Raw genomic sequence first — 13462 nt, 5'->3', positions numbered from 1 at the left:
GCTCAACGATCCAACTACGAGCTTAAACTCGCTAGGCGAGATCAATGCGATCTCCAAACGAGCTCTAGCATAATGGAAATCCATTTTAAAATGAGTAAGTTTGCTGGGCGAGACATTCACTCACTTAACGAGGCTGTCCAGAAATACAATGGCTAAAACATGAGTGCTCGTTTAGCGCCACCAGGCTCGTTTAACGAGACTCGCAGAAAATGCAAAAATGAAGAAATGCATGGAACAATCCAACACGAACATTCACTTCACTTCCAAGTACATACATAATTTTAAGAGCTGGAGTAAGAATATAACATGCATGTGCAACTTCATATCACATTTGAGCATACATTCTTGCATATGACATGTTTAGACAATTTTCTCACAATTCTTTTTCTCGACATATAAAAATGATTTAGACATATTATTGTTTTTTTCAGGTACACTATAGAAGGTGAAGGACTCACAAACAGGTCTGGATTAGAGATTTGAGTGATCATATGGCATGAAGATCGTACCAGATCTTATTTTTGTTGTGTATTTCTTGTACACATATATATTGTATACATTCTTAGCTATAGATTTGTGATGTATACAATCTAATTATGTCATCTTTAACTTTTGTATGTACTCAATGCCAAAAATTTAACGTCTTAATAATATGATTCTAGATACATATTAATGGGGTGTTATAGCTGGTAGCTACATACTCACTGAGCAAGATATCTTTCACTGGACGAGAACTCAACAACCCATAGAAGCCCTAAGTTATGAAGGCTCGTTGGGCGAGGCCTTTTCTCGCTAAGCGAGAACACCAGAGTTTTCAAAAATCTATTCGTCAAACATGTCAAGAAAAACAATAATCATGCATACAACAAAGACATACTAGAACATTTCAAACTTAACATTCCGCGTGCACCAAACATGAACTAATACTATTTAACCGAACTTCTTCTTTTAAGGAGAAAAGAGACTTAAACATCATTAAAAAAACTTTAAAAAGTTGCACTAACTATCAAAATCAGTTTTTATTTTTATAAATTAGTCTAGAATTGAAGAGTAAAATCAGTTTTTATTTTTATAAATTAGTCTAGAATTGAAGAGTAAAATTATTTTTCTTACATAAAACTTTCTTTTAAATTTTTTTATTAATTCGTATTTTCATAAAATAAAATAAAAAATCTACTTTCATGAAGTTCATACAGTTGCACCATATTTATTGCACCAATTAGTTACAGGTCCAAGTTTAATTTTTTTTATGACAGAAAATATCTTGTGTTGCAGAACAATTCTTACTCATTGTCACAATCATGCTAAATAGATAGAAGTGTTCATGGAGAAGTTACAAAGTTCCAAATAAAAGTGTAATGTTCTATCTAACTATGGAACTCACTGCAACGATTTGAGTATTTGCTGTAGAGTAACAGCAACCTTTAACTGCAACTACATACTATATTAAAAAAAATGTCTCTACCACAAAAATAAAATTCATATTCTATTATTAATAATTTGCAGAAGCCATAAAATTTGTGTGTGCTGTGAGTAGAATAGAATAGAGAAGTTCATTCCAAGAGTCTGGAATTCCAGGAAGGCACCAATGGCTGCAATCTTGAACCATTTTATGGCCTTTGTTTTCGTAGAAACCCGGTTCTCTATATATTGAAGGATGTCCATCTTTTCTGTAATCAGTCATTTTGGTAATGTTGAGGTATAACACCGGTGTCTTCATTTCTGCGATAACATCTTCAACAATTCCCATTGTCCATGGATATGCTGCAAGATAGCTCTCGTTAGTTATAGGTCGTCTCTCGCCGTCACATTTACCTCCGGAGTTCCATTGCCCCCCTCTGCAAAATAGAGAGACTATTAAGTACTTGCGAGACTTTGCGAGAATGTTTAAGAGAGCTTATAGAAAAAGTTTATGAGGTGTCTATAAGCTGTTTTCAGCTTATTTTAATTAGTCTACCTGTAGTGAGAAGCTGAAAAACCTGTGAAAAAAACCCTTGTACGCGTGCTGTCAACGGTTGAATCAACCCACTTAGCCCATGTTTTCAGTGCTTTTTTTAGTGCTTCAGAAACTTCTAATCTTTCATAGACATGATCACCTTCTTGAAAGTAATTTTTACTGCAAAAATGAAAACTTATACTAATTAGCTTCTGAAGAACTTCTTAATAATATGAAAATATTGTTGATATGGTGTGACATTTTGGAGCTACGAAAGTGTTTTCAAACTCCAAACAGAACTGTTATGTTACCCATTTTTGGTCTTGTCATGATTCCACCAATGTCCTGTGTTGAAAATGATTATATCAGCATTATAATACTGAGACTTAGAAGCTTGAATCATGTCAAGCCTAAGTGTATCTCTTGGAGGAACTCCTTCGTTACGCAACACTTTCCATTCTTGAACAAGAAATGGTGATTTCACAAAATCTATTGAGCATCCATAATCCTAATTAACATGAAAAAAAACAGAATATCAGACACTAAGATTTGTTATTAGAAACATACAACTATAGCACATTTTTATGAACTTACTTTGAATTTGAAAGAGAAGAAACCTTGAATCCTGAATTCGCGGCGTCCTGAAACTTCATAGATTCTGCTCTTATCTTTAAGAGAAGCTCTCAAAGCACAAACCAAAGATTGCCACATGTTTCTGTTCAAGGAGTCTCCTACAAACACCACTCTTTTACCTCTTAGTATGTGCAACAACTTCAACCCATCAAACCTATATGCATATACATTCATGAAAAAAATTCAAATTTACGACACGATAAAGAAATAAATTAAGGATTATAAGAAGTTAGAAATTATAGAACCTTGGAATTTGACATCCATGTGGCTTCCAGCGATATTTAAGAAACTCGAAATCTGAACGTCCATTCTTGAAGCAGTTAAAAGCATCATCAAGAAAAGAACATGACCCGTGTTGATAAATAGGTTCATGTGAATCATCTTGAATCCAAGAACCATCAAAGATATCGCATGAATCGAGGTCTTGTGAGTCTTTGTTTGTTGAGCTTCCTCCCATTCTTTCTGCTGCTGTAACCGAAGAGAATGTGTTGCTCTGCGATTCTGAAACAGTATGGGAAGTAAACGGTGCGTGTGCCAACACGCGGCTCAAAGAAAATGGAAATCGAGGAGACGGAACGGTGGTAGCGTTGTTGTCAGTGGTTGAGTTGGTAGTGTATGATGCTGAGAGGAGAAAGAGGGAGAGAAGGAAAAAAGGGACTGTTAGAATGTGAGTTCTTGGACGTAACAGAGGGTGTTGAAGAGTTCTTTGATGTTCTGATGAATTCAGCAACGGTTTCTTGAGCAACGCCATGAGAATTTTCAAAGAAGAATATACAAGTGGAAAATTTGAATATAATAGTAGAGAAGCTACTTATATAGTTTTGTTGTATTAATGAAACTAATTAGAACCCAAAGTCTAACAAACTCAACAACTTTCACAAAGACTTTTTGTAGCAATCAAGGAGTATTAAGGTAGGACCCAAATTGCATAATAGAATAAAAACAATGAACTACTTTTAGGAACAGCTAAAAAGCTTTTATTATTAATTATTATAGAACAATAATTCGTACTGATTATCACCATGTTAATAACACATGCCACATACAATAGCAAGAACTCTTATCTTCTATCGACATTGTCACTCTTAATTGATTACAGCTTGCTAATCTTATTCTTGATAGGCCCCATCTCCTTTGCCTTGGCCCTCAGCAGATGCTTCTGAACCTTCCCGGTGGCTGTCTTAGGTAACGGTCCGAACACAACCGACTTTGGGACCCAATAAGCAGGTATCTTTGACCTGCAGAACTTCAGTATATCTTCGACTAGACGCTGCTCGTTACTACTATCCACTCCAGGCTTCAATGTAACAAACGCGCATGGAGACTCGCCCCATTTCTCATCTGGCCTTGCAACCACTGATGTCTCCAGGATTGCAGGATGCGAGTAAAGAGCATTCTCTACTTCTACACTGCTGATATTTTCAGCGCCCGAGATGATGATGTCCTTTGATCTGTCTTTAATTTCTATATATCCATCCGGGTGCTTTACAGCAAGATCGCCGGAATGATACCATCCATTTGCAAAGCTTTCTTCATTCGCTTTAGGATTCTTTAAGTAGCCTTTCATCACAGCATTACCACGCATCACGATCTCACCAACAGTTTTGCCATCTGCAGGAACAGGTTGCATGTTTTTTGTGTTGACGACATCCAGGCCTTCCAAGGCAATGTACCGAACCCCCTGTCTTGAATGGAGCCGGGCTTGGGCTTCCGGAGGAAGTGAGTCCCACTCTGGTTTCCAGGCACAATAGACAGACGGGCCAAAGGTTTCTGAAAGACCATAAGTGTGTGTGACACGAAATCCTATTTCATGCATGCCGGAAAGAACAGAAGGAGGAGGAGCAGCACCGGCAGTGTTCACATGTACAACGTGAGGTAGAGGAAGTATGGTATCCTCAGCAGGAGCATTAATGATTGAGTTAAGCACCACTGGTGCTGCACAAAAATGAGTCACTTTGTACTTGGCAATGGCTTCGTATACTGCCTTTGCAGAAACCTGCATAAACACGTCAAGAAAATTTGATTGGCAGTACATATCAGCTTAACTAGTTATCAAAGAAAACAAGTATACAACTCTCAACAAAAGATGGCAGCATTTAAAATCCTAGTCAAAAGTATCACAAGTTTATGTTTGAATCAGGCTACAATTTGTTTTAAAACAACCCTAAATCATGTGTTCATGTTCATGAGACATTTGCATTGGAATTAATGGTAGCATCAAACTTGAAGTTAAAATTACAAACTATAATCAAGACTTGTACAGAATTTTATATTAATCAATGCAATAAGTATGAGTGTTGCCAATCTCAGTTCACAGAAAACTGGTTTGTTCGAAACATCAGTGGTTTTTTCAAATTATGTTACGACATGGAGAGGCAAAATAAGTCAACAGATATTTGTTTGAAGCATTCAAATATAAATGCATTGAAAAAGAAACGAAACCCATCAGACATTAACATTAGCTTTACCTGGCGGAGGCATATGTTTGTGCCAAAGATAGCAGGAAGCGTCCAAGGGTAGCACCAGCCATTGCAATGAAACATGGGTAGAGTCCAAAGATATACAGCTCCTTCATTCATTCCCCAAATAAGTGCACAACTAAGAGCCATGAGATACGCTCCACGGTGATGCAAAACCACACCTTTAGGACTAGCCGTCGTCCCAGACGTGTAACCCAAGGAAATGCTCTGCCACTCATCCTCCGGCGGCTTCCAATCGTATTCAGGGTCACCACTTTGAAGAAAATCCTCATACTCAACAACTCCTTTGCTCAACGCATATCTAAGTGACTCAGGGTCGCAGTTTTCATCTCCAATAACAATCAAAATCGGAGACTTGAATGTCTCCGATTTCTCAGACCATATTTTCAAAGCTTGTTCCGCCAACGAAAAGAACTCTTGATCGACAATTATAACCGACGCAGTGCAATGACCAAGAAGAAAAGCAATAGTGGCTGCATTTAGCCTTATATTCACCGGGTTCAACACCGCCCCTGCCATCGGAATCCCAAAATGAGCTTCATAGAGAGCTGGAATATTGGGAGCAATAACAGCTACCTGTTGTTACATTACCATAAAAAAATTAGGTTAACATCACTACTATTTAGCACTTGCCCAAAAATTTGAAAAAAAAAAACAAAAAATTGAAAACTGAATTAGAGTGAAACACGAACATACTCCATACTCCATACTATTAAAAACTATTTTTTGTCGTAATTAAAATTAAAACAATTAAAAACTATATATTCATGCAAAAGTTCATCATCATCCATCAGCACCTTTTAATTGATAGCAATTAACTAAAGTCAAAACAAGATTAGCGAATAAACAAAAAGTCAAAGTAAGATTAGAAATTAAAAAATAAAAAAAATAAAAAAATAAAAAGTAGAGAAAAGTAGTTACAGTGTTTCCGGGACCGATGGAGAGTTTGGAAAGAGCGGAGGCGAATCGACGGCAACGTTGGTAAGTCTGGTGCCACGTGTACTGACGGGATCCGTGGATAACTGATTTTCTGGTCGGGTGAACTTGAGCTGCTCGCTGTAAGAACCATAACGGCGTTAAAGCTGTGTAGTTCGCCGCGTTCTTTGGCAAATCATCTATATCCAGTTTCGTAACCATGGCTACTACTCTCTCTCTCTAGTTCCTATTATGTGTGAAGAAACAGTTTGGTGTGTATTTAAATTTAAGACACAGTTGAAAAATTGGTCTCATTTTCTGATTACGATGACTAGTCATTTACACGTGGTTCTATTAAATGTTTTCTCCATTTTAAAATAAAATTACTCATTCTTAATAATGTCAAATACATCAAATAATCAATTTAAAAATTATTATTTTTTCTTATAAATAGAATATGATATAATACTAGTATTATTTTAGCAAATAATAACATAATTGTATAATCATATACTAGGGATTTTGGATCCTTTCCTTCGTTGTCGCTCTCCTTACTCTCTATATTCTATGTCATACTAATTATTTTATTTCATTTCAATACGTTGTCTTAGTCTTAAGATTAATATGAAATGAACGGTTACCATGTTTACTATTCATATGTACTATTTCAATTCTCATGAATGCAAAATAAAATTAATACTATAATATTATTTTTGTGTAATTAAAGGAAACTAAATAATGATATTTTTACAAATACGGTAGTTATTTCTAATACAGAAAAACATATGGGTTTGGGATTAGAATGAAATTCAATCTCTAACGAATATGTGAATATAATATTCAATATTATTTTTAAAAAAATTATAAGCAAAATTCATTTTATTAATAATTCAGTAAAAAGATTTATAATTTGAGGTAATTTAATATGAAGAGAGTATTATTTTTATATTTTAATGATTAATAAAAAATCCTTAAACAAATTTAAAATATTAGTCGTGTATCCCCGACTATACAAGATAGATGATAGATGAAAGGTTCGTGGAAGTTAAGTGTCACGAACTTCAAAAAATAGTTTACGAAATCATCGGTAATGTATGTCTTTAAATGAATAATTTTAAATTTTTTTATTATTGACAAAATATTCTCAATTTTAAGATTTTTAAAATTTTGCTTTGTCGTAAAACAAAAGAATTGTCTGATTATTTGCCTTCGAATTAAAGAAGAATCTTAGAGCAAGATCGAAAAGAAAAAATCTTGATTGTTTTAAACAAAACAAAAAATCGGTGCAGTTCTGAAGCCATTTGACAAACTATTGAAGAATTATAAATGCAATGTTATGAACTGAATTAAGAATGAGAATCATTCAAGGACCCCAATTACTCAAATTGATAGGCAATCACTACCACAAAGAAATGACATTGGTGCTTTCATTTACTTCAATTGTGGAAAACTCGATCATATGACTAAGAAATGTAAGATCGTGTCTAAACATTGTGTTTCCCCCAACACACGTGTTAACTTGAACGATGAGCAATTTGTTATTATGATCACTAAAATCAGCATGATTGGTGGATCTAATGGTTGGTGGATAGACATTGACTCTGATGAAAAATTCAACAACAAATAACAATAACAACTCTAACAAAACAATATGCAGCGGATAATCAATTTCCCAAACTTGCAAGAATCTGTGAGGAGCAACAACAAATAATCAAGGCAACTAAAAACACCACCACAAGGGACACAATAATTTTTAACGTGGAAAAACCTTCTCAATGTGAGAAGTAAACAACCACGGGACCAAGCCAGTAATAGAGCTCCACTATGATCAAAATATGGGTACAAGAGAGTTTTAAATATGGCACAAATTCGTGCTCAGTAACCAGCCAAAAACAGCAAGGTAACCAGCATAACAATTAGCCAAAACAATGAGAAAACAAGCATGAAATTGAGAACAAAATTCAGCAGAAAAACCAGAAAATACTGCTACTGTCCGAGCTCGATTTCTCCCACCTCAGACCTCTGATCGTCGATCCAACCGGTCAGATTGAAGTACCACGAGTCACGGACCTGCTGTCCGAATTTCAGCCCGATCCGATGGTGAACAAAGGAGAAATCGCGAATCTAGTGCAGCTGCTCTGTTTTATGCGAAAATGGGTTTTGCTCTTCCTCTCTCACTTTTCTCTTGCCTCACAATTTGAATTCAGCTCTCTAACCCTCACTAAACTGACCTCTCTCCACTCGGTTAAGTGAGACACATGGGCTTGCACATATTGGGCCTTTCTCCACATAGGAAGGGAGCCCAAAACCCAACATATCTCCCCCTCACAACTATGTGGAGGTGACCGCCAAACCGGCGATCTCACAACAAGTTTCAAACTTGTTTCTCGGTAATGCCTTGGTCATCATATCAGCACCATTATCATCTGTATGAACCTTGGCCAATTCCAACAACCCAGCATCCAAAGCATCACGTATCTAATGATACCTAACATCAATGTGCTTGGACCTAGAATGAAAAGTTGAATTCTTACCAAGATGAATTGCACCTTGACTATCACAAAATAGCAAGTACTTATCTTGAACAAAACCAAGCTCCTGCAATAATTTCTTCAACCATAACAATTCCTTGCATGCTTCTATAATGGCAATGAACTCTGCCTCAGTAGTGGACAATGCAACACACCTCTACAATCTGGATTGCCATGCCACAACTCCCCCTGCAAACTTAATCAAGTAGCCTGAAGTAGACTTTCTGGAATCAATGTCTCCATCCATATCATAATCAGTATATCCCACAAGAGTAGGCTTATCACCTCCAAAATAAAGCCTTAAACTGGTAGTACCACGAAGATACCTCAAAATCCATTTCACAGCATTCCAATGCTCTTTACCTGGATTAGACAGAAATCTACTAACTGTACCAACAGCATGTGCAATATCAGGCCTTGTACACACCATTTCATACATTAAACTACCCACAACAGATGCATAAGGAACCCGTTGCATATTTGATTTTTCAGCTTCATTGGAAGGACTCTGACTAGTACTCAATTTAAAATGAGTAGCAAGAGGAATACTTACATCCTTAGCATTTTCCATCTGGAACCTCTGTAACACTCTTTCAACATAGTGTTCTTGTGACAGCCAAAGTTTCTTCTTGTTCCTGTCACGCATGATTCTTATACCAAGAATCTGCTTAGCAGCTCCCATGTCTTTCATGGCAAATGACTCTCCCAATTGCTTCTTCAACCTGTCAATCATGGAAATATTTTTCCCAACAATAAGCATGTCATCAACATACAATAACAGGATAATGAAATCATCATCAGCAAACTTTTTAACAAAGACACAGTGATCAGAAGTAGTCTTCTTGTAGCCTTGCTCACACATAACTGACTCAAACTTCTTGTACCACTGACGCGGGGCCTGCTTCAAACCATATAGACTCTTTCTCAGCCTACACACATAGTCTTCCTTGCCTTTAACCAGAAAGCCATCAGGTTGTTTCATGTAAATCTCTTCCTCCAAGTCACCATGAAGGAAAGCGGTTTTGACATCCATTTGCTCTACCTCCAAATTAAGAGTAGCATCCAAACTCAACACGGTTCTAATGGAAGACATCTTCACCACAGGAGAAAAAATCTCATTGAAATCAACACCCTTTCTCTGTCTGAAACCTTTCACAACCAATCTGGCTTTATACCTTGGAGATGTAGAAGTGATTTCTTACTTCACCCTGAAGATCCACCTGTTTTCCAAAGCCTTCTTGCCCTTAGGCAATTTCACCAAATCAAAAGTGTGATTATCATGCAAAGACTTCATTTCATCTTGCATAGCATCCAACCACTTCTTCTTTTCATCACTCTCCATGGCTTCATCATAACATTCAGGTTCTCCTCCATCAGTCAAGGTAACATAGTCATCAGAAGGATACCTGGTGGATGGTTTCCTCTGCCTAGTAGACCTCCAAACTTGAGCTTGAGGGAGTTCAGGAGCATCACCAAGATCCTCATCTTGTGACATTTTATGTTCCTCTCCAGCATCATCATTAGGAACATCAAAATTATCTCCAAGTTGCTGATCACCAACATCATCATGTTGCTCATCATTCTGAACATTATTTTCAGCAGTATCCAGATCATGTATAGGCATCTGAACTGGATCAACATCAGACAAACCATTATCAATCTTGGGTGTAGTCTTCTCCATCTTATCAATGTCTTCAATGGTTTGGTCTTCCATGAACTTCACATCACGGCTTCTAACAGCTTTCTTCTCAACTGGATCATACAACTTGTAGCCAAATTCATCCTGACCATAACCGATAAAGATGCATTGTCTTGTCTTCGCATCCAACTTGGATGTCTCATCCTTTGGAACATGCACATATGCTTTGCAACCGAAGACATGCAAATGATCATACCTGACATTCTTGCCAAACCAAATCTTTTTTGGCACCTCAGCATTCAAAGCAACTGCAGGACTCAGATTAATAACATGTACTTCCATGTACAATGCTTCACCCCAGAAATTCTTAGGCAACTTTGCTTCAGAAAGCATACACCTAACTCTTTCAATCAATGTCCTGTTTATTCTCTCTGCTAAACCATCCAGCTGAGGAGTTTTAGGAGGAGTCTTTTCATGTCTGATACCGTGCTGCTTGCAATAAACATCAAATGGTCCACAATACTCGCCATCATTGTCAGTATGAGTGCATTTCAGCTTCTTTCCTGACTGTCTCTCCACCATAACATGGAACTCTTTGAATTTCTCCAGAACTTGGTCTTTTGTCTTTAAAGCATAGACCCAAAGCTTCCTGGAATAATCATCAATAAAAGTAACAAAATAAAGTGCACCACTAAATGACTTTACCTTCAACGGGACACAAACATCAGAATGCACCAATTCAAGCAACTCTGACTTCCTTGAGGGAGGATGTTTCTTGAAGGATACTCTAGTTTGCTTACCAGCCATGCAATGAGAACATTTCTCCAACTCTGCACTCTTTAATCCCGGAAGTACATCCTTTTTAGCTAAACAATTCAGCCCCTTTTCACTGATATGACTAAGCCTGCGGTGCCACAAAGAAGCATCCATATCCATGGCATTCACACTGTCTTTAGCAACCAATGCTTTAGTCCAATACAGTTTATTAATTTTCTCCTCTCTGGCCACAACTAAGTTACCTCTGGTGAGTTTCCATTTTCCTGAACCAAAGTGATTATCATAACCACCATCATCAATCATATGCACAGATATCAAATTAAAGCGAACATCTGGAGCATGTTTGACTCCTCTAAGCAACAACTGCACTCCCATGTTGGTCTGCAAACAAACATCACCAATACCAACTACCTTGGACACACCATCATTACCCATCTTCAACACTCCAAAGTCACCAGAAGTGTAAGATGTGAAGAACTCCTTCCTTGGTGTAACATGCAATGTAGCACCAATATCAATAATCCACATGCTCTCATCTGATACAAGATTTACTGAATCATAGTCACGGAGAATAATCAGATCATCACAAGTAGCAGTAGTAACACGGTCATCATCATCATGATTCTTATCTCTCTGCTTACTGTTATTGTTTTTGCTCTCCCTTTTCCATATGAAACAATTCCTTTGTATGTGCCCCATTTTGTGACAATAATTGCACTCCACATTCTTGTATCTGGACTTGGACTTGCTTCTATTGTTCTCTCTACTCGCACTTCTGCTATTCTGTCTGTTCCCTTTCGGTTCCTTTCTTTGACTTTGGCCCCTGTTCTCAGTGACAATTACCTCGGAATGAGATGAAGTACCTTGTGCATTCCTTCTCATCTCCTTATTAAGAACACTTCCCTTTACACTTTGCAAAGAGACAACACCATCAGAAGCTGAGTTTGTAATTGAAACCCGAAAAGTTTCCCAAGAATCTGGTAGAGTATTCAGTAGCCATAGTCCCAACACTTCATCATCAAATTTGATACCCATACCTGAAAATTGATCTAGGAGCCCTTGAAAATCATTTAAGTGATCTGAAATAGAAGTCCTCTCCTTGTACCTCAAATTCATCAAGGAATTCAACAAATACAACTTATTATTCCCTGATTTAGAAGCATACAAAGATTCAATCTTCTTCCACAAGGTTCTTGCATGTTCCTCATTAGCAATGTGATTATAAACATTGTCTTCTACATATTACCGAATAAAACCACAAACCTGTTGATGTTCAAAACTCCAATCCTCATCAGTCTTGGATTCTGGCTTCTCACTAGCAAACACAGGAAGATGCAAATTCTTCACAAATAACATATCCTTCATTTTTCCCTTCCACAAGTGATAATTAGAGCCATTCAAACAGATCATTCTATTTGTATTTGCCTCCATCATTCAAACAAGTCAAACAACCCCTTAACCAAAGAGCTTTGATGCCACTCTGATGGGAAATTCAACAACAAATAACAATAACAACTCTAACAGAGCAATATGCAGTGAATAATCAATTTCCCAAACTTACAAGAATCTGTGAGGAGCAACAACAAATAATCAAGGCAACTAAAAACACCACCACAAGGGACACAATAATTTTTAACGTGGAAAAACCTTCTCAATGTGAGAAGTAAACAACCACGGGACCAAGCCAGTAATAGAGCTCCACCATGATCAAAGTATGGGTACAAGAGAGTTTTAAATATGGCACAAATTCGTGCTTAGTAACCAGCCAAAAACAGCAAGGTAACCAGCATAACAATCAGCCAAAATAATGAGAAAACAAGCATGAATTTGAGAACAAAATTCAGCAGAAAAACCAGAAAATACTGCTATTGTCCGAGCTCGATTTCTCCCACCTCAGACCTCTGATCGATGATCCAACCGGTTAGATTGAAGTACCACGAGTCACGAACCTGCTGTCCAAATTTCAGCCCGATCCGACGGTGAACAAAGGAGAAATCGCGAATCTAGTGCAGTTGCTCTGTTTTATGCGAAAATGGGTTTTGCTCTTCCTCTCTCACTTTTCTCTTGCCTCACAATTTGAATTCAGCTCTCTAACCCTCACTAAACTGACCTCTCTCCACTTGGTTAAGTGAGACACATGAGCTTGCACATATTGGGTCTTTCTCCACATAGGAAGGGAGCCCAAAACCCAACAGACTCCTCTCGTCATGTCTATTATGATCCTACAATATTCAAAACATACACGATATTAAAATAATAAGTGTTATTGAGAGTTGCCCACACCACTAATGTTGTTGATATTGGAGAAGTGGAGCTGAAGTCCACCTCCGAAAAGACTTTGATCTTGAAAGATGTCATGCTTACTCTTGAGATTATAAAGAATCTTATTTTTGGTTTTCTTTAGAATAAAGCAAGGTCTAGTCATTTTATTAGGGTAGATTTGTACACCATCACTAAGAAGGACATTTTTGTGAAATTTGTATGTTTAAGATTTTTAAGAATGGAATTGAAAATAAATTTAGTAAGAATGAAAATGAAGTGCTTGATATAT

At 37.1% G+C, this 13462-nt stretch overlaps 2 protein-coding genes across 2 annotated transcripts; both read right to left on the bottom strand.

Moving 5' to 3' along the window:
- Window positions 1-1296: 1296 nt before the first annotated feature.
- LOC127073229 (protein trichome birefringence-like 4) lies at window positions 1297-3399 on the bottom strand. The gene is made up of 5 exons (XM_051014362.1): window positions 2815-3399; window positions 2531-2723; window positions 2248-2444; window positions 1958-2116; window positions 1297-1838 (listed from the first exon to the last, which is right to left on the bottom strand). Exons 1-5 carry the CDS (start codon window positions 3318-3320, stop codon window positions 1493-1495), a joined length of 1401 nt encoding a protein of 466 aa, XP_050870319.1. The 5' UTR covers window positions 3321-3399; the 3' UTR covers window positions 1297-1492.
- A 124-nt stretch (window positions 3400-3523) lies between these two features.
- On the bottom strand, window positions 3524-6254 carry LOC127073228 (acetate--CoA ligase CCL3). Its single transcript, XM_051014361.1, has 3 exons — window positions 5971-6254; window positions 5038-5625; window positions 3524-4565 (listed from the first exon to the last, which is right to left on the bottom strand). The coding sequence occupies exons 1-3, from the start codon at window positions 6184-6186 to the stop codon at window positions 3663-3665; spliced, it is 1707 nt and encodes a 568-aa protein (XP_050870318.1). The 5' UTR covers window positions 6187-6254; the 3' UTR covers window positions 3524-3662.
- Window positions 6255-13462: the final 7208 nt, after the last annotated feature.

This window comes from Lathyrus oleraceus, chromosome 4 (genome assembly GCF_024323335.1).
Source record: "Lathyrus oleraceus cultivar Zhongwan6 chromosome 4, CAAS_Psat_ZW6_1.0, whole genome shotgun sequence".
NCBI lineage: Eukaryota > Viridiplantae > Streptophyta > Magnoliopsida > Fabales > Fabaceae > Lathyrus > Lathyrus oleraceus.
This window is presented reverse-complemented; position numbering and strand designations above follow the sequence as displayed.

Bases quoted from the DNA above. Each gene is read 5' to 3' on its own strand.
- LOC127073229 (XM_051014362.1), bottom strand. From the start codon at position 3,320: ATGGCGTTGCTCAAGAAACCGTTGCTGAATTCATCAGAACATCAAAGA. The intron at 2,724-2,814 runs GTTCTATAATTT...ATATGCATATAG, and splicing joins CATGGATGTCAAATTCCAAG to GTTTGATGGGTTGAAGTTGT. The intron at 2,445-2,530 runs GTAAGTTCATAA...CATGTTAATTAG, and splicing joins TCTTCTCTTTCAAATTCAAA to GATTATGGATGCTCAATAGA.
- LOC127073228 (XM_051014361.1), bottom strand. From the start codon at position 6,186: ATGGTTACGAAACTGGATATAGATGATTTGCCAAAGAACGCGGCGAAC. The intron at 5,626-5,970 runs GTAACTACTTTT...ATGTAACAACAG, and splicing joins CCATCGGTCCCGGAAACACT to GTAGCTGTTATTGCTCCCAA. The intron at 4,566-5,037 runs GTAAAGCTAATG...GTGTTTATGCAG, and splicing joins CAAACATATGCCTCCGCCAG to GTTTCTGCAAAGGCAGTATA.